Source organism: Falco peregrinus, chromosome 7 (assembly GCF_023634155.1).
Source record: "Falco peregrinus isolate bFalPer1 chromosome 7, bFalPer1.pri, whole genome shotgun sequence".
In the NCBI taxonomy this organism is placed as follows: domain Eukaryota; kingdom Metazoa; phylum Chordata; class Aves; order Falconiformes; family Falconidae; genus Falco; species Falco peregrinus.
The window spans coordinates 82,843,263-82,864,353 of NC_073727.1; the positions used below are offsets into that span (position 1 = coordinate 82,843,263).

The 21,091-nt window shown below is 38.0% G+C and overlaps 1 protein-coding gene across 1 annotated transcript in view; it reads right to left on the reverse strand.

Annotated features, from left to right (window-relative positions):
- Positions 1-212: 212 nt before the first annotated feature.
- Positions 213-21,091, reverse strand: part of ELOVL4 (ELOVL fatty acid elongase 4) — a 31,666-nt gene continuing 10,787 nt past the window's right edge. The window contains exons 2-6 of the mRNA XM_055809459.1: positions 14,085-14,272; positions 10,664-10,744; positions 3,971-4,142; positions 1,647-1,774; positions 213-1,144 (exon numbers count right to left, since the gene is read on the reverse strand). Coding sequence (XP_055665434.1) covers positions 869-1,144; positions 1,647-1,774; positions 3,971-4,142; positions 10,664-10,744; positions 14,085-14,272 — 845 coding nt within the window. The 3' untranslated portion in view covers positions 213-868. The remainder of the gene's footprint in view (positions 1,145-1,646; positions 1,775-3,970; positions 4,143-10,663; positions 10,745-14,084; positions 14,273-21,091) is intronic.

Sequence of the window (21,091 nt, forward strand, 5' to 3'; positions counted from 1 at the left end):
TCAAACAATGTATTGTCTCATATTTACACATTCTTCAAATGTGTTCTTCACTTAGTTATACTAAAAGTATCGCTCCAAAATGTAAGTTTACATTGAAAAAGGTTATTGATGACTCGACCAAAAAATATCACCAAAAATCCCTTTTACTCCACAAGAAATCATGTTTTAACCTGAATTAGTGTTAATAGATATTTATATTAGAGGACTCCATATTTCAGAAACCAGTTATTTAATGCTCAATATTCTTTTCAGCAGATGAAGAGGTAGGTATATTTCCACATGAGAAAAAAAAAAAAAAAAAACAACAAACCCAAAACAAACTGTAACAGACACTCAATTAAATCAAGTAATGTCTGAAAAGTCAAACACTGTTCTGACAGCACATAAACATAATGTGTCTGAAGATACCCTCCAAGGAGGACAAGAAAAGTTGCGCATTCTGATTAGATAATATGTCATAATTTGAAATTTAATAATTTTCTGGAAAGAAAACACAAGTATCGAAACGCTACTTCCTTCCCCTCCCTCCCCCAAAGAAATGTGGGTGCCAACAAAACTGCCTGTATCAATGGTAGTATTAACTTTTGGACTGCTAAACACAGAATCAACTGCAATTCTTCCTTACATTCACCAACACCAGCAGTCTACAAGTTTACACAGAGACCATATGCATGATAATTACATAATTACAATAGAAATTCAACTTTAGTGTTGTTCTTAAAACAATCTTCATAAATAATGAAAATATCTGTGTTCTAGCTCTTCAGTAACCTAAGGTTAATTGGTACAGATAGTGGTTTTTTTTCTTCCTTTTATAAACCAAACTGGAGGTTCCTCACTGCCAACAATGGTTAAGGCCTGGATCAAGTTACTCTCCTTTTGCTTTTCCCTTTTTCTGCTTTTTTCCATTTTCCACCACTGCATTATTTTCTGGTTTGCTTATTCCATTTGCAACAGCACCATTTGCTATTTTGCCATTCTTTATGGGTTCCTTGGGCAGCTTATATGTCCGATAGTAGAAGTTACCAAACAGGAAAATGAAGGTGACAGCATAGAAAATTACACCCCAGTGCATCCACTTAGGGAAAGGACAATCAATATAAATAGACAAGGCTGTATGGCCAATAGTCACATGGAACTGCACCTGAAAGACAGAAAATATAGAATCAAAAAGGTCTGGATATATTCTGTAAGTCTGACTGCACCGATGTATATCAATGCATTAAGTTATGAAAACTGCTAAACTGGGAGGTGGCAGGGAAGCTGTATTTGGTTGTCACATCATGCATACACACGTACAATTGACCAGGCACATCAAATTTATTGCAGTACCTGGCACCAGTTTTCAGAAACAGGAAAATAAGAAGACATTAAGAGATGTAGATTTTCTCTACCTTTTGAAAAGGTTTCTGCAATACACTTGAAACAAAATAGTATTAAACTTTACTCACACAGTTCTTATCTATGCTGCATATGTTTTGAGAAATGGAATAAAATCTTCCATCTCCAGAAAGTATTCTAACTTGAGATGCGAGTACTAGACAGCTAAGAACTTTTGGAAAGAGCAGCATCTGTTCCAAAGCTCTGCAAATGCAAATCCACTCAGAGACAATACTTTCTGAGATAAGGGGAGAAATTTTACTTACCAACTGCAATATAGTCAAGTATCGTTTCCACCACAGGTATTTCTGAAATTTAGGGCCACAGGCAGCTAATCCATAATACATATACATAATGACATGGATAAATGCATTCATCTGAGCTCCGAAAAAAGCTGTGAGGAACAGAAGGGAAGGTTGCTATGTAATTTTGAAAAAAAGGAGAGAAATAATTTCTAGTATTATTCATGTGACGGTAAAAGTTATAAAGCACAGGAAACGCCAGGATTCCATCTTTGATATATTCAATATTGTAGCATAGACCTGACTGCCAACATGTGCTGACACAAATACCTTTTCATGCAAGTAGTATGCCATATCTTCCATGGAACTACTTACACAAAATCTTTTTGCAAGACTTTTGTTGAACAGATACAAATTTTGTGGATTCTACATTAGTTATTGTAGTATAACTGCAATTGTTTCGCTAAAGAATTATTAAAAACTGTATTTGACAGTGCAAACTATAAAGTATCAGATTCTGAACTTAAATCTTTTAAACTGTATTTAAATGTACAAGGTTCACTTCTCAGCAAGAAGAAACTCATGTGGATGTCTGATTAAATAGGCCAAAAAAAAAAAAAAAAATCATACAAAGCAAAACTTCACTTGTGGTTATAAGACATTTAAAGGCATTGCCAAGTGAATTTGTCTATTTGCTCATCTTTAGTTTCCTTATTTATGATCTAGCATTCTTAAATATGTAAATATATAGTATCACTTTTTCCAGAATGATCCATGCTGGAAACAAGGATGACAGTTCTCATTTGCATTAAGATCTCTTTGCTCTGTCAAGATTAGCAGCCATTTAACAGAAACAAATTGTATCTTGTTAAGGTATTCTTACACTGCCAGAGAGGCTCAAAAAGGCTCTAATGTATAATATATTAGGGCAATACAGACAATAGCTGCTGACATCAAACAGCTCAGATGCCCATGTGGTCTAGGCCCAGTTAATTATAATAGGGTCTAGTTTGTAATAGATCTGTCTACGTAAGCAATGTGCTGTCAACTAGAAAAGAGAAGAAAATAGATCTACCCACGTTTATGCAGTAATGCTACATAAATGCAAAAAAAGCAACTCTTGCTTTTCCTTTTGCAGAGGCTAGAAACTAAGAGGAAGCGCAAGAACACCAAAACTTGAAAAAAAATTGGAAATAGTTTCAACTGTTGTACCTAGCATGAAAAGTCTGAAAAGGCAACAAGGGAGAGGGCACTTTGAGATATCCAGGGAATTTCTAAGTAAGACTACAAGTAAGCAAAATAGACTTATCTTAGGGGTGCAGTAGCCAATAAAGATAATTAAATGTCTGGTTGAGTACCTGCGTCCTGCAGACTACTTGGGAGAAATTCAAGGATAGTCACAGATACTCATTTTAAATATTTCTTCTTTTGAATATAAGTAACCACTCAGTACAAGGTATCTATAGTAAATGAGAGCATAAAACCCCCATGCATTAAGTATTAGTGTCGTTTGCCAAAAAACCCCCAAGTATTAGTTTGGTGTGGTGTTTACTGTATGTAATTTTCAGTTTTAAGCCTAGAAAGCACATCACAAACAAAACAGGGTATTTTCCCTGAACCGTCAGCTCTGTAGAGCTTATAATTTGAGAGACAGGGCAAAACAACAGGAACAAGGGCACAATGCAGGCAAGGGAGGATATGGCAAATACATTGGAATAAAATTCTTCAATGAGGGCTTTAGAAAGGAAGCAAGGAAAAAAGGCTGATAATGAATTGTGTCTTTGTGACTTTATGACTTGTGTCTTTATGACTTTATGACTAGGTTTTAAAAGTTAATTGACAGATTTATTTGCTCACCTTCAAGGGAAAGTTTCAGAATTTTATACATGCCTCTCTATAAAAAAAGAAAGCAAACCCCAAACTCAGATACAATGCCAAAATAACATCTCCATTAACTGCATTACATTTGCACACAGATTGTGGCTCATAATTAGATTTTGCAGTTCTCTGTATCTGCAAAAATTAAAGTTAGGTAAGGTATGTTCATCTTTCTATTTCATAGAATAAGGATAATTTTGAAGACAGAACTTCAGGCTTGCAATTGATGCCCATGATGAAAAAAAAAAAAAAGTTTTGCAATTCATTAGATTACTGCCCTGTTATCTTTTCCTCCCCCACGTTTCCCACAGAGGAAGACTACACATTAAAACTGCTGCACTGCTTCAGTGCTATTTAAACAGTCTTGTGTATTACAATGTTAAGCCTATGATTTTTTTTTCCATTGCTCCCAAACAATAATAATTCTCCTTTGTGTCCAGTCAAAAGGGTGTGGGAGGAAGGGAACTCACCTTGTCCACCTGCAACCCACTTAATACCAATCCACCACAAGGTGAACATGGTGAAATGGTGATAGACATGAAGGAAACTAATTTGGTTAAATTTCTTCCTCAGAATGAAGAATACTGTATCCAAATATTCAATTCCTTTAGAGACATAATACCACCATAAAGCAGCAGCTATCTGCAATGAGAAAAAAAGACAAAACAGAAGTCTCAGTGATTCCAAGCTGAATAGAGTAAAGTTCCCTCCACCTATCTGCTGCAAGAGAAGGCTACTTCTCCAAATGCTGGCAAATGTTGAGGTGGAGTCATCAAGCATCTGATAATACAAGAACAACAAAAGCAACACTCTATTAATCTATTTTGCACATGGAAGTATTATTTTGAGTCTACTACGCACAAATCACAACTGTAAAAAAAGTGTGAACATAATTAAAAGCTTTGCAGTTTCTGACCAGTTTACCAGTTAAGCACAGTGAGTCTGTGTCCTCATTCTTTATCCTAAGCTTTGCAGGAGAAGACTACCACAGGGCTTCTCTTACTAATGAGACAATACTGAAGTGGTCAAAACAACGAGGCAGAAACATGATGCTAAAATGAAGTTGCAAAGGTTGAAACCTTATATAAAATTCTTTCAGTACCACAGGCATATGGGTGGAAAGACACCAAATCACTATTACGAGCTAGATGCAGCACAGATTTTACATCCCTTAGAGCAATATTCCCCCTCAGCTTCTGGCCTGCCCACTAACCCCCTCTAGAAAGCAGCATTTCCCCAGCGGCTCTGTGCCATTCAGGGAACAGAAGAAATGAGACCACAGAAGCCACACTAGCTGCAGAGATATAATCCATCTACTCACCCATCTACTACCAGGGCAGTGCTACACACCCAAAATTCTTTCTCTAATCCACCCATCACAGTGAATCTTGCTCAAGATGCAACATAAACATGGCTTCCCACTGAAATTGGGATAATGTTGTACCAGGGAAAGCCCAGCAGCTCTGTGTAACAATGTGCCAATACTATGATATGGGAGTATGGTGGTGGCAGGGACACCCTTCCACATCCCAAAGCACAGCAACAAGTCTGGCTCCTGGCATAATAAGTCATCCAGCTTGTTATGCAAGGGTGGGACCAGAACATAGCCCAGATGGTGACTCACATAGAGAATGAAGAGAGAAAAGAAAAAAAAAAAAAGTTGGAAATGGCTGGCACCACCAGCAAGGAGAGCAGGCAATGTCACAACACACCTATTTGTAAGAAGTTCCCTAGTCTTTCAGGACTCATCTGATGGCAAATCAGACTTTCTTACCGTAACACGGTGTGAAATAACCCCACCACCCCCGCAGTCCCCAGGAGAGAGAGAAGAAGAAAAGTCAGGACAACGGTAGCTTCCCTTCCCGAATAGATATACACTGTCAGGCAAGTGAGAGAAAGGGGAACGAGCGGTACAGAGAAATGCTACCGCTCTGTAGGATGTTTTTCTCCACCTCTCCAAACTAGCAGGAAAGGGACGCATCTCACCTCAGAGCGAGTTTGTCACAGCCATAACTGGGCTGGTGAGCATTTTAGGAAAGATTACAGCAGATGCAAAAAAGCAACACAGGAGCAGAAGAGCGCCACAGATCTGCACTGTGGACTGCGATTTCCCTAAGGGACTGCACAACTTACTGTTGCCAAACTGCAGACTTCTATATATCCATTAATGATTGCTCTTCTCACTCTCTGGCTGTGATTTAGCCTATTTCAGATCTCAGGGAGAGGAGGCAGATTTTGTCAAATTTATATAAAAAGATACTAATATCTGTCATAGTTGGAGAGAGGCTTAACGAAAGAAAAGTGACTCCCACAGATCTTGGGAGCTCCCAGACACACAGGCAAGCTGCAGGAACCATCTCTATACATAAATATATATACATATGTATGTGTTGCTCAACATCCAGTACGGTTCTGCCTCTGGGACAGGTGTTTAATAGCACCCACACCAAGGCTTTGTCTCACACCCATGGATTAGCATAACAGTCCTGCCTATTTTACAGATCTTTGCTAAAGCTGCATCTCTTAAATAAATTAAGATAAGCATCTTTTCATCTCACAAGTCAACAATAAACACTTTGGACTGTATCCATAAAATGACAAGGCAGCACTACAACACTCAAGCTTTTTGGAGGTCCTTCCTTCCAATAAACTTTTTAAAAAATCAATAGGTCAGTTACAAACAAACTGCCATAAAATCTCTTATAAAGCTGATGTGCATTTTGTTAAAAAAGCACCAGTGAAACAAACCAAATAGCCAATAAGCACATAGCCAATTTAATGTACGACACAGAGCAAAATGCAGGTGGAGAAAAATCCAACAAAACCCCTTACGTTTTTATGCCCAAGATGCCACAGGTTCACTATATGCTTCTAGACAAGTCATTTAACAACACCTCATGCCACTTCGCCGGAATTCCACTTGCACTGCACAGAAAGCAATGGATCAAATGGATCAAAATCAGCTGAACTTTTGATCAAAATGCTTCCCCACCACTTAAGAACAAAAATAGCCTTCATTTCCTTGCAGGATTATACCTCCTGATTCTCCTGTTCCTCTACATTTTTTTGCCTGACAGCTCTTCTTCTCTCTTCCTATCGTCAAATTTTAACACCATTTATTCTCAAACCTGATAGTTTTCGTGTACTGATGATCTATTTCAGTGCTGCCAATGACTTACGCAGTTGTTTTTATCATTAGCTTATAGATGCAGAAAAATATGGAACTGAAATTCAGTCATTTGCTTGAGGCCATGCATGCAATCAGCAACAGAGGGCAGAAATAAAGTAGAACAATACACCGATAAGTAAGCTATGGCAGCAGCAGATGGCTACTATTAAACAGCTTCTACAAAGCATCAGAAGTTAGGACCTAACTTGTAGCCTTTCTGTGGACACAGCACGAAAGAGAGATTTAGCTTACTGAAATTAATAATACTAGTCACAACCATACCTTTTCTGGCAATTTTCATATGTGCCAATCTAAATCTGTTAAAACACCAGATGGCACAGAAAGATTACATTACAGCCTAGGATTAAGGGGGTCAACAAGAGGTCCAATCCCGTGACCTCTGCCTGCTGCAGGGTTTTTGAACAGAGGGTGTTTTAACATAGGACTGTTCCTGCACCCTCTTCCCTAATTTCAGGCTGGGACAGGTACTTAGAAGGTAACACAACATGAAAAATTAAAGTGGTTTTTAAAGAGAACTTTTTTCCCTCCTTCAGCTAGAGAATTTTGTTTACAGGACCACGAGGTCTATTTTGTTAAGTCAAGTTCCCTTTCCATAGAAGTTTGCAGTAAATTATATTTGCTTCATAAGAGGAAACTACTCAAGCTCTAGACATAAATACAAACAATGCAGATTACAGTTACAGTCCAGAAGACGATCATAGCTCAGCTTTATGATAACAATTAGCACACTTAAAACTAGGAAGTAACTAATTCACACAGCCCCAAATTTTCAATTCTCAGATCTTCAGAAAAGCTAATAAAATAGATGAACTTTGACCTGGGAAACAAGGAAACACAAGTGTAAGCGGAGAGGGAAGTGACTACTCACAGACACTAACATACCTTAAGTTCGAACGTTAGGAAATTGTTCGCCCCAAATACTAGAGCTTCCAAGTGAATACTACAAAGCATGGACTTTAACACCTCAGCCTTTTGCATTTATTATTTTGACTCCTAAGAGATAACCAAAAAAGTTCTTCCAACATGCAGCTGCAGCTCTCTCAAAATGCCTTCTTGGGGATTTCTTCCCCCTTTTCTTTCTTGAGTACATTTCATAAACATTTTTTTCTATAACCAATTACAAAACACACTCAAATTCCTGCTAGCAGTCAGTAAGGTGTCTACCTACCACACCCAGAAGATAAGACCTTTAGAAAGTTTATTTCCACAACTGTGGAATCTAATTTCCATCCCTGCTTGCTCCAGTCATCCATTACTTCTTGTAGAACAATAGCCAGGGAAGCCTGAATGAGATTAACAAGTGTAGGTAGGTTCAAAACAGTAAGTAGGAGGACCAATTTCTTTACGCTATGTGTAAACTACTTACAAAATTAATTGTCAGTGAAAGCCAAAAGTTTGATAAAGTCAAAGAAAATGTACAGAAGAATATCCCACTAAAATCTCTCAAAACAAAGAGGCTATGTCTGACTGAAGAGATCTGCGAGCTACAGATTGCTGGTGTTGCTAAACGATACAGGGGAAGTGCTGCCACATGCCCTTACACTGTTCCCTTGAAATCACCACTGCCTTACCGTCTTGACACAATGCAGGTTGGAGAGCAGACGAAAGACATTCTCTGGCACCCAAAATAGCCAAACTTTTTTTTTTTTGGAACTGCTTATCAGCTCTCTGTACTCCTTTGAGGAACAAAGGATGGTTTCTTGACCCCTCACTTTGAGCAAGAGCTTTGGTCAAAAAAGTGGCCACTACATGGCAACATCATAGTGACACATTTTCAAAAAAAGATAGAAACAGAGGTCATATCAGGGCTTTCATGCTGCCATGAAGACCACCATATACAATTAGTTTCACATTTCTCAATACCTGTTCTAGCTTTTTAAGCCCCACAATAAAGTCATATGTGAAGCTGTTGCTTTCCAGAGCTTGTTCCATAATGCCTTCTGGGATCAGTACTGATTCCATTTGAGTTAGTCCCAGTCTCCTTTATCTGACTAATACAGGACTTATTTACTCAATGTCTTACAAATAAAGTTATTGCATTTGTAATTAATTCTACTGTTGCAGTGCAGCACTCCAGAGAAAACCCAGTGCCAACAGACGCTAGACACTTAGTGTCCAGATCTATTAAAAGATTATGACAGATGTGCTACAAGGTTTATCAATTCTAAACTCAAAACTGAAAAAAAGAAGCCCGCATACTTACATTTTAAAATTGCTTTTGCAGGTTTATATTACCATAAATGATGGTGAAAGGACTCTTCAGAAGGTTTTGGTTGTTTGGGGTTCTTTTTGTCCTCAGTGCAAAAACTAACAACATACCTTCTAAATGCAGAGCATGATAGCTGTAAAGTAGGCCAGAAATGTATCCCAGGGTCTGTAGTTAGACAAAGTATACTTGTGGAAAGTGTAGTTTTCTACTTGCAACTTGTTGACCTAGGTTGAGAATTCACTCACAAGAACTACCAGCTAACCATCAAAAAAAAGGGTCTTGATGATACGATACAGTTACTGCCACAACTTGAGAGGGGTCCATTTCCCCAGCTTTCTCAACTCTCTCAGCTGCAAACCAAACATGTTGCAACTTAAAACTTTATTTCTAAAGCTTAGGCAAATCCACAATCTCACAAAAAACTTGAAAACTTTGAAAGTCCAAAAAGTAGGTATTGCTAGAGCAACCTTTCTTTTTTGAACATATCATATGCAATGAGCATATTGGGGTTTGCCTTTATTTCACTGTATGATAATGCTTTGTTTGTCATAATGAACAAAACAGAAGATAATTCTGAGCAGGTCTGACCCTCCTCACAACCTCCCACAAAAAAGCGCACCTGAAAGTAAGGCTATGAAAAAAGTCATTACCTCTTGTACTTACCTAACATAAAAATTCCTTCAATATATGCCATACCAGTCCTCAATGTCATCCAGCTGAGTACAGCGGCATTCTATTTTGCTTGTCTATTAAAAAAAACCCTGCCAAGCATTTGTCATAGTGATTCAAATGGTGAGTGCACAGTATTGGCAAAGGTGAAAGACAGGAGACTACCATAAGGCCAATAAAAATCTACACACAGAGTTGTTCTGCAGTATCAGCCATTATACATAAGATCTAAGACTCAAACTTATCCTTCTCAATACCACTCCTGCTACGTGCACAAGTTTTTGAGTAGTACTACCCACGAACAGCCACCTTGTAGACAGACATTTTTTTGACATGTGTTATAAATATTAAACCTGTTTGGACTATAACACACTTCCATTACATTTTCAGGAACATGTTCTAATCTGTAGGTGAAACTTGCAAGAACACCTGAGAGATTCTCAAGTGTCAGCTCTGCTGGAAGATAAGGTTTAGTACATGAGCTAATCAACAGCATTATGGAAAATAACAAGCATCTGCATTTTTATTTTAATTTGAATGCTTTCCAAAAAACACACGTTTGAAATCTAGGCTTCTACAAAATGAAACGTACTGATAATACATTTGCCAGAAGCCAGCACAACCTCATGAAGGCAAAGAGAGATAAAGGAGACAAAAAGTTGCCTGACCAGCATGGGTGAAGCGCAACCACAAGATATGCTGACAAATCGTACTTGCTCTGATCTAGCTAGAGCACTACACCTTTACTGCGGTTACCCTGGTATCATAAACTTCAGCAAGGTCTACGATCCAAAGTATGTATACAGAGTTTATCCTGGATTGTACAACCACAGATGAAGCCAAGGATGGTATCTTTAAGACTACCCTTACTTGTAGCAGTCAGATGAAAGTTAATGCAAATACACTGATGCACTTTGATTAAACCTGCTATGCACAATGTAGTCAAACCTGAAGCGGTCTGTGAGAATGTAACGGGATACAGTCACGGCTGACAGGAGCACTTCAGAAACAGTATTTTCAGACAAGATTTAAACAATCATGTAGTGCTATATATTACACACATTCATATACAAATACATAAAAAGAAATACTCACCCTAACTTCATAAACATTATCTGAATAATCCACGGTCTGGCAGACATAGCTGTACCCTCGAGCTCTTGATGCTAAAAACAGCTGAAAATATTAAAGTCATACATGAGGGGAAAGATGCTACATAAAACATGCTCATAACAACTATCAGCAAATTTCTTGCTACATCAAACTTACCTGAAAAGAAATACTTAAAAAGTTCTTATCGGTCCTGAGAACACTATTGAAGAAAGCCAACATGTAGTTCTAACAACCTGTTGTTACACAGTACCTATGTTTTTCTAGTAAAGTAAAAAGAAAATACTCATGCATGTTTCCCTGCATGTATCTGCCCAGATAATTAGAGCCCCGTACAAATTAATGAGAATTCTGGTATGACCTTAAGCTATTCAAACACAAGTATCCTTTCCGATGGCTCTAGCTTCAGAAACAGAAAATACCTAATTGCTTTCACTATGAATGACAGAAATGCTACTCATGATGGATTCTAGAGAACTCTCTCCAAGAGACAGGGATTAGATAATTTGGATCTGCTATTCTTAAAACAGCACACCAATCAGAACTGGGAACAAAAACCTAAACAGCCAATGATGAGCACCCATAAAACATGAGAGAAACCAGATGAAGACAAGTTGCCCGTTTTGTGTCAACTGAAATGGCCTAAAGTACATAAAGTGCTCCTGCAGGGCTGCTCCAAATAAAAAGCATGTTGCAATAACCTGAACAGAAGAGAAACTTGACATTTGAGCAAGTGTCCACTGGAAAGAAGAACACTTGCTTAGAGCTGTACAAGTTTCATTACTACTTCCAATCTTGATATTCGTAAATATTATGATCCAAGACTGTTTAAAGCCAGGTAATCCCACCCTGTTAAGTACCAAAAAAGACATCAGTGGAGCTGACATAACCTGCAAATTGCGAGTTGCAAAAGTAGAGACAAAAAGATCTCCGAAATAAACATGGGTAGGCACTGACTATTCTTACTGCTAACCTGACTTCCACCTCATTTAGACTGAACTTAAGTGTACTTTGGTATCTTGTCTCGCACACAGCACTAGGAGTGCAATCAGATGCAGAGATAATTGTTATCCAGATAAAATCAACATACAAAACCTTGTGAAACTTTGGACTTACTTGCTGCATGTGCCTAAATACGGAAGTGAAAGAACTGTCCACAGAAATGATCTCACAAAAGAAACTGAGCTACTTTTGCATCATCCAAGTCCATTTACAAACTGCTGTAACATCACAACTCTCCAGCGAGGTCCCACACAGGCACAAGCGCATTTGATAATATCAGAGAAGAGCAAGGGACAGTTCGGTCCACATTGTTAGAGAAACTAACCAATTTCTACTGTGACCTGGGTAATTTGACAAAGGTTCACTCAGCAAAAGGGAGTAAATTGACTTCACCAGGCTGCTTCAAAGTAGAGTAAGAAATTCATGATTTTGTGGCAGAATAGGTCTATGCATCTGGAACTTCTGCATGTTCTAAGCAAAATTTTCTCCCAATTTGAGTCTGAATTTGAGTTCAATGTATGTGAGTCTTAGACTATACTACTTAGCAGTACTTTAAAGATTTACCATTTTAACATAAGTTATCACAGATGAACAATACAGCTTGCCATCAGGATGATTATTTATATAACATTTAAAGGCATTTCACATAAAAATTCTGTTCTCAGCAATACCTGGAAATTTTACAGTCATTCACAAAACACAAACTATGTGTCATTCCACTCCTAACAATTACATTACTCATGGCAGTTAAAAGAGTGGCACACTGGTATTGTAAACCTCACACAGACCAAAGCAGAAGTTGCCTAGTTAATGGCAGTAACTGAAACTTGGAACACCTTCCTCCTATCAGTCTCTAAGGTCAAGAAAAGAAAAATCCTGTAAATGTTGTATCTGTAGCCTTAACATCAATTGAGTAACAACCTACCATTTGAAATAGCAGGAAACTAGAACCTCTGTGTTTAAAATTATGATCTGTCAGCCTATCAGCAGTGTATTTGCAGTCCCATTCATTTTAATGTTGATTCTATGATTTGGGAATGCCATACAAACATGTGTTTCCCTATAAGCAACATAGGGTTTAAAATTAATTGACCCCAAGTCTGGTATAATTCAGCTTACCTATAAAACTAATTTAAGAGAGTAAGTGAAAAAGACAGGCATGGAAAAAACACTGCAGAATTCATTTCAGAGGAGTTTCAGATTTAACCTGACAAAATTATTGGATTTCATCCATTCCCACAACTATCCTTGGGTATCAGCATTACATTTGATTGTATCTGTAGTATTTTATTACTTAGTTGAACAGTTCAAGGAAACAGCTTAGATGAAATGACAACTGAGGAGTGATGGCTAAAATTTTACTGAACCGTGTCTTAAGGAAGGCTGAAATCAGTTAATGATTTTATTATAGAACCTTTGGAGAAGGGTCAGTATGCAGTTCATCAGATATGCCATCAGCATGCCATCAGATGTGCTGCATTTCCTGGCAAAAGTACAGAACAGACCAGCCAGAAAAAAGAGTTCTGCAATGCTGTAATTTTAACCGCTCTGTTCAGTTGCTTACTTCTGGAAACAGATTTTGCAAATTTATGATCCAAGGTCTTCCAGAAAGACAACTGTCAATCTGCATGAGCCAAGACGTAGCAGCGTAAACTAAAGAAGCTGATTCTTAGCATCAGCTATATTCTGGACAGCTATCCTTAAATTATGATTACCAAACTGTTAAGTAATCCCACTTAGCTACTGCTAAAGAGCTGATCCACTGCATTGTTACTCGTCATTTCCTCTTGGTTAGGTTTTCTGTACAGGATAAATGCAGCAACACTGAAGTTTATTAAAATTAACACACTCAAAACATTGCAACCCAAATATTAAAAGACTGTATACTTTTATTTTTATTTAAAGATACAGTTTGCTTCATTTTCATTCTTATTCTAGAAGATAACTTACAGACAAGATACTTTTCCTCACTACAGAAAATGGACATCAGAATTTCTAACAATGATAAACACATTGAAGGCACTAACAAACGGCTCAATTTCTAACAAGATACATCCTGACACCCTTTAAGATTATTATAAAGAAAAAAACTAACATGGTTACAAGTGCTAAATCTTTACAAGTTCTAGTTAAACTGTCCAGTATTTACACTGACATAAACCTATGAACATGGAATAGCCAGTATACAAATCATTTCTATAGACTCATTTAGCGCATTTATTCTCAAACAGAATGTACCTAGCTACAGAAATACTCACGTCAAATGCAAATGCAGCTTTAAAAGCCTGTGCAAAACATTCACCCTCAATAGATATCATGAATACGTAAGATTATTTTCATTTTGCGTTTTGTAGACACCCTCATACTTAAATAGGAATTCCCTCCTGTGAGAGGGCATACATACCTCTTTGAAAATGAAGAAGTTGAGTAGAACCATTCCAAAGTTGTAAACAACCAACAGGAAACGTAACTGGAAGGGCTCTCTTGTCTTCATCCATTTGGGGCCCAGCCAGACAGTGAGGAGATAAATAGTGCTTATAGTCAGTGTTGGAAATGGAGACTGCATCAAGGGCCAGTCATCAACACGTTTGTCTGGGGGGGTGAATAAAACAGGAGGAGTCAACAAGGTCTGAAAAAAGTATATTTCATCATCATTTTAAGCATTGCATTTGTTAATTATTATTCTCCCCTGGAACAGCTGCATTGGACAATAGAAGCACAATACACCCACTCTTTCTAGGAAGGTTAAAGAAAATAGTTTAACAACGGCCCACCCCACCCCCCCATATCCCATTATCTCACACGGAGATTCATTATGTCATGCAAGTTCTGTTGTCCAGTTCTACAACCCAAAGCAATAAAGCAAACAGAACCACGAGCCCAAATACAATTTAACCAGTCCACCAAAACCCAGTTTTGCTTATGATGAATAGTGCCTGTAGTGACAACTTAACCAAATATTCAACACCACCACAAATGAAAGACACACAAATTCGGCAAAACACCAATAAAATTAAGAGCTTTTATGAATTTAAAATTAGGCAATAGAAAGCCCTCTATTAATTTTACACAGCTTGTACGATGCTAACCAAGAACCTTTGCTCTTTGACATAGGTCAGTCTCATATGTTTCAGACAGAATACTAACAGCCTTACTGAAAAACAACTCAGAGTTTAAAAGGATGGTTCTAGTTGTAATCTGTGCTTCTGTATAGGAGACAAAGGGTTTATTTACAGTCTTCTTCAGTCACTCATGGGATCCAGAGTTCCACATATTCTCAGGCCCAGAATATGCTATATTAAGCTCTGGGTCTGTATCAAAAAAGCACTCTTAGCCTGATGAACCAGTGACATCTGGGATTAGAAGATGGCTCTGCTACAGAGGAGGGAAGGGAGAGACTACAGTGACACCTCCTTACTCAATGTTTCCTTCCCTCCCCCCATATGAAAGCTAATCTCTAGTTACAGCAAGAGATAAAAGGTAACTATTCCATAAATATCAATATTTCAGATAATCCAGGCAGTATCACAGAGCTGTGCAGTATTTTCCAGATGTTTAGGCCAGTTGGAGTTCAGATGGAAATCACACCACAGGGCTCCTTGGGAAGCTCAGGCAGCTAAACCACACTGCCTTCAGTCATTTGTGGGCAAACTCACAAATAGCAATGCAGTTGCCCATAGATTTACCTGGAGGACAAGTTTCTTTTGGAGAACTGTAATCCAAAGACAGTGGAAAAAAAAAACCCTATACCATAAATCAATTCCTAATTCCAGGCATACTAAGAAGTTACAAGTTAGAAAAACCTTCTTTTTATCTGCAAGAATGAGGAACTCTGATGCAATGAGGAAAGTACAGAACAGCATTGGCATTACTGCTCCTCCCCATCTTTCTTGTTTCCTTGGTTGCCCTTTAAAATCATAAATCGGAACCTTATTTTATGAACAGATTTCACAAGACCCTCTGTTTCTAATAAACAACATATATTGTGATCTACAGACAGCGTGCATGGCACTGACTCTTCTTGCTTCCAGTTGATTTAACAATACTTGATCTGCACATTGCAAGTAAAATACTAGGAGGCCTAAAAAGAAGTGGAAAAGAAGAAAGATAAACCAGCTTATCTGCTTCCATTATGGCTGTTAATACCAGAAGGGAGAAGTCACCCTAATGCATGGGAACCTCCAGCAAGGCTGATGCTGCCAGAATGAGGGGAGTCAGCCTTGCAACCACAGCCACCAAAAGAAGCCAAGGGCAAGACAGGACAAGGAGTACAGGGAGGAGTAGCAAAGAAAGTATCAGATTGACTGTAGAAACACAGGCAGTTAAACAGAACTGAAGAAAGTGAGAGAAGACAATTCCCTCTTACTTTTCAGCAAGTCCCTAGAACAGACACTTTATTACAATATAATGTGCTCTCTGTAAAACATGGAAACAATTACTTTTGTATATAAGTATAGTGTCTTGGGATCTAAAGGAATGTTTTCCAGACCTCACAGAATGCTACCTATTAAAGCTGAAATCACACCGCTGCGTTGCAATTACTAAACTATCTCCCTTACACTTTAGTTCCTGCTTGCTTTTAGCGATTGCTCTAAGAATCTGAATTTAAAAATAAAAGATAAGAGAAACGGAGAACCTCATTATCCAACTGATACAAAGTAATGGGCAACGACTCATCTCCACCAAGCAAGAAGAAAGGTGTCACTTCTTAATTAAGAGACAGTTCTGGGAATAGCCAATGTGTGACATGCTTTAATCAAACCCACACGTCACTTCAGACACCGTAGTGTGCAAAGAGATAAGAGCAGGTAAAGCAAGACACCCGCTTGCTTGGCCAGCTTTCTTGCACTACGCACCAGAAAGAGGCAAGGACATATTGGGGAATCTGTCTTCTGTTTTCTAACCCAGTGTTTCATGGTATCCTGTACACTAAAGCGACAGTACAAAAAAAATGTGAAAAAAGAAGATCTGAATTTTACCCAGGAGCTGAACATTACCACACACTGCTGAAAACAGGAAACCACGACCTATTCCAGATTTCTTTTGGTGGCAGGAGACAAAGATGGCACAACGAGGATTCACTAGATGATGAAAGGAAAGACAAAGGAACAACTTTTATGAAAGCCCAGCTGCAAGTGGGCTTTGCCTCACGGTCCATCAACGCTGTAAAAAATACTTTCACCTACTTTCCACAAATACTACAAATGGAAGAACTGGAGAAAACCAAGAGATATTTAAATAACTCCAACAACAACATAAAGGCACCCGGGCAGCTGCCATTACACTTTCATACCTGTATCATGGTTTCAGCCCGTTTCAGCCTTCTCCCTCTGCACAGGGTTTTTGGACAGTGAGCCACAACATCTCAGAGACAAGTCTTAAAATATTTGCAAGAAAAGCATAGCTTACTGATACAAACTGAATAACTGCCCATGGAATCTATCTGACTGGGATTTTGCAGGCCTGAACTCTCCTAGGACAACTAATTACACTTCAAACACAAAATGCCTGTATGAGAGGGAATACAGTAGGCAGTTCAGTTCTGGAGTACATCCTGGCCAAAACAGAAGCATATCAATACTCAAAGTGTTTACTCTAATTCCTACTGTGCTAACTAAGAACACCACCTTGCATTTATTTTAAGGGCAGAAAACATGCTACCGTTTGTCCCAGAAAATGCTAGATTTAGAAACTTGTTCATCACAAGATCCCACCTGGACAATGCAAAGTAGCTTGTTCAGTTTTAAAGCAGCTCCACGCACCATTCTTACTGCACAGAAAGTATTACAAAATCAATTTCATTTCAGTTTGCCAGGCAAACCTGCTTGTCCATGTTCTACACAGAAAAGTTATATGCAGACCCTTATTCCAAACTTCTTTTCAGATACCCTCTTCCAAACAAAGATAAATTCACTATCTTAAGTTACCTGCTTAAGTGCAAATCTCCAAAGCCACTACAACACCCTCCTCCCTCTCAACCCATTTTAGCAAAACCAGCATAATTTTGTGTCCTACTTACTACCTGGTGCTGATGACCACAAATGATTTCTGCAAACCAGAGAGAACTGTGATAGCTTAAGGGGACATATGAGGGTATGAAGTAGTGCAGTACTTCATACGCAATAGGTACATTATTACCTGAAAAATTAAATAAGCTTGAAATAAAAAGGCCAGATCCCTGAAATAAAAAACCCCTCCAACTGCTTTGAAACAAAATGACCAATGCCTTTACCTGATTAGAATTGACAGAGATTGACTGAATCTTTCAGGGGATTAATACGTTTGCCTTTCAAATCCTAAGACCCAGATTCTAATTTGATCACAAATAAAATGTTGTGATGGCCCAGCCTGTAGTACAGTGCTTTTTTTGTAAGGTGGGAGAAGTTTTAGAATAAACGTTTAAAGCTGTACTCGACAATAAAGGTGAATCCAGAGTAGAATCAAGGCATCTGCTAACACGCTCCTGATAGATAATTACTGTTATGTAAGGAAAGAACACGAAATATTTATGTATGCAAGGTTTCCCTGACATTTTGTGTATACGCTTATTAAAGTTTCACATTACCGAGACAAGACAAGAAATAGAAGAACATATAGTATTTGTTTATATATATATACACACAATAAAACCAATTGAAATTGTCCTGAGACACATACCCTTGCATGATTTGATTCCTTACATGGGGCAATTAACATGAAATACACACATAACGCCCTCCGACTTCTTTCTCCAAAGCAAGAACAAGAGCAGGGCCAGTGAAAAGGACTGAATACCTGACACAACAAATACCCTAAGAGGACATAATTAACCTATATTGAAACACGGAAGGCAAACAAAGATGAATTTCAATAAGTAAGGCTGCACCGATGGTGATCTAGAGTTAAGAATCACAAGAAAATTCTGTGAAACATACTGTGTTTTAATACACAAACAATTCTGTTAAATGTGGTTCAACGTTTCCTCTCCAATAGAGAGGATTTTAGATGATTAAATTCCTTACATATTACTGAGCCTGTGATCAATTTTGTTTTCTTTCCTCAACTAGCACAAACTTTAAAAATAAGCAAACAAATGCATAGCACCATTGCTCCAACATTCACCAGGAGAAATCCTGAAAGAGTACAATGATGACTACCCCTGTGTTTAATATTAGTTTTAGAGAAAATGCTACATAACTAAAATATATGACTTCTGAAATTTTCTGCATTCATATTAGATTCAAAAATCAATACCTAGTAAGTCTTTATTTTTACTTTAACAACATGTATTCCTTAGCTATAAGGTCACTACTCTCTAATTTATCTGGAGAGCCTTTCAAAGTTATTAATAGCTATTGATACTATTCTCAGCGCAAAGACACTTACAGTGCCAATCCAGCACATCCATCTGTCCAATTACATTTCTAAAGACACTGCAGAAATGATGGCGACTGTTTAAAAGCAGTTCTTAACAGTGCGAGCTCTCTGCAGATCACGCCACTTACAACAAAAAGTCCTCTCAAAGCCCAATCTCAATTTAAGTAAAACTTCACTCATTTAAGGAAATATTTGTTCCACAATATAAGAAAGGCAAACCAGCATTATCTAATTGGAGTACTGTTCTGTAACTACACCGTTTTTAATTATCTATGAATTTCCCACATCTTGTTAGCTCCACTAGCTCTGTAATTGAAGGATATTACAAAATGACAACATGTATCATATAAGAAAACATGCGAAAAAACATAACTTCACACACCTTAAAACATTTACAAAGCTTTCATACTAGATTCCTTTGCAGTATTTTAGTGCCCCTCCTCTTTTCTTTCTGGTCACAGATTAATATTCTATACAACATATTTCTCTTTATGCAGTTGTATGAGAAATACTGGCTCAGTCCTGTAAATATTTACAAGTGAATATAAGGTTTACTGTGGCTATACAACCACTGCAGACTGGCTCAGTTGAAATTAAACTTGAATAAGCATCTACCTGATTAGACCCTAGGCTTTTCAGAATCGCTTAAAAGTACACTTACTGTTATCAGTTTGTAGGGTTTCCAAGAAAAAAAAGCTCAGTCTTTGACCAACTAAAACCTCAGAACGTACAAATGGAACAAAAGCTATGAACTTGGCCTTTAAAACAGCACATGACTAACTACATGGGCTGCACAGCTTGAAACTGAAGACTGTTAACAGAAGTATCGCTTGCAGAGTCAAAATTGAGAGGCCATGTATCTTTGTACTGAATACCTACAGAAATAAAAATTTTCTATTCACTTATTTATAAGTTTCAATAGAACAGTTTATATGGCCCAAAATAAACAATTCTTTTAAAGGTCTCCAGTGCTTCAACTAACTTGACTGCCTTGATATTGATTATTCATTGCACATATTGCACTCTAATCCTCAACTATCTTCGTTTGTCAAGTTTCTTTATGAGAAATCCTATGACAGAGGATTGAAGCCAGTACACAAACTAAAATAACATGCCTGCAGCCTCACTTGTGTTTCAAACAGAAAAGAATTTCTATGTCCTTCTAGGAGGGATTGTGGAGACACATTGCTCCAGGGAAGCAAAAGCATTGGGACACAAGGAACTTCTTTCTCACCTTTACCTAGCCTATCCTACTTGGCTATCCTGCAGGCTTCTGGGGCTATGGGCATTTCTAAGGAGTCTGACGGGGTCAAAGACGCCTGCACCGGACTTGGGAGCACTGCAATCTAGTACAACCTACCAAACCAAGGTCATGAAACTTGCCTTAGGGTACATTTTAGTGAAGAACAATTCCATAGAATAATTTCCTGTTTTGCTGTAAGATACATCTTATGACAGTCAGAAAACCCAATAAAACCTGCAAAATGTTAACTTGACCACCTGCATATATTTGCTCCCTAAATCCAAAGTAATTACAATTAAACTTTAATGAATTTGTGATACTTTTCTCTGCTAGACTGAAAACCAATCTTTTATCATTTTTTTTCCCCTCCTCATTTGGGTAGTTGTAAGGAGATATCAAGTCACTCACTAGTTGCCCTTTTATTTATTTAAAAAAACACCTCATTTCTTTCACCTGAAGGCTTGCTTTCCAGTCCTTCAATCATTTTCATGGCGCTTCTCTGGATACTCTACATTTAAATCAGCCTTGCACCTGTTTGACAGGAAAAAAAAAAATCATCCATACCAATCAAGTCCCTGTCACTCTCCCTCGGAGAAGAATTCTGTATTATCACAATAATGTCACAGCATCAGTGGTGGTTACGATGGCAAGAAAACAAAGCCATGAGTATGTTACTGGCAAAGCTAAGGACGACATGCACAGGATACCATACGGACAAAGGTTCCCATAACCTGGCACAGAAAAGGCACAACAGCTGGCCTGATTGAAGCCATTTTTAAACATACAAAACAGTCCCCAAAAAACCATGTTTA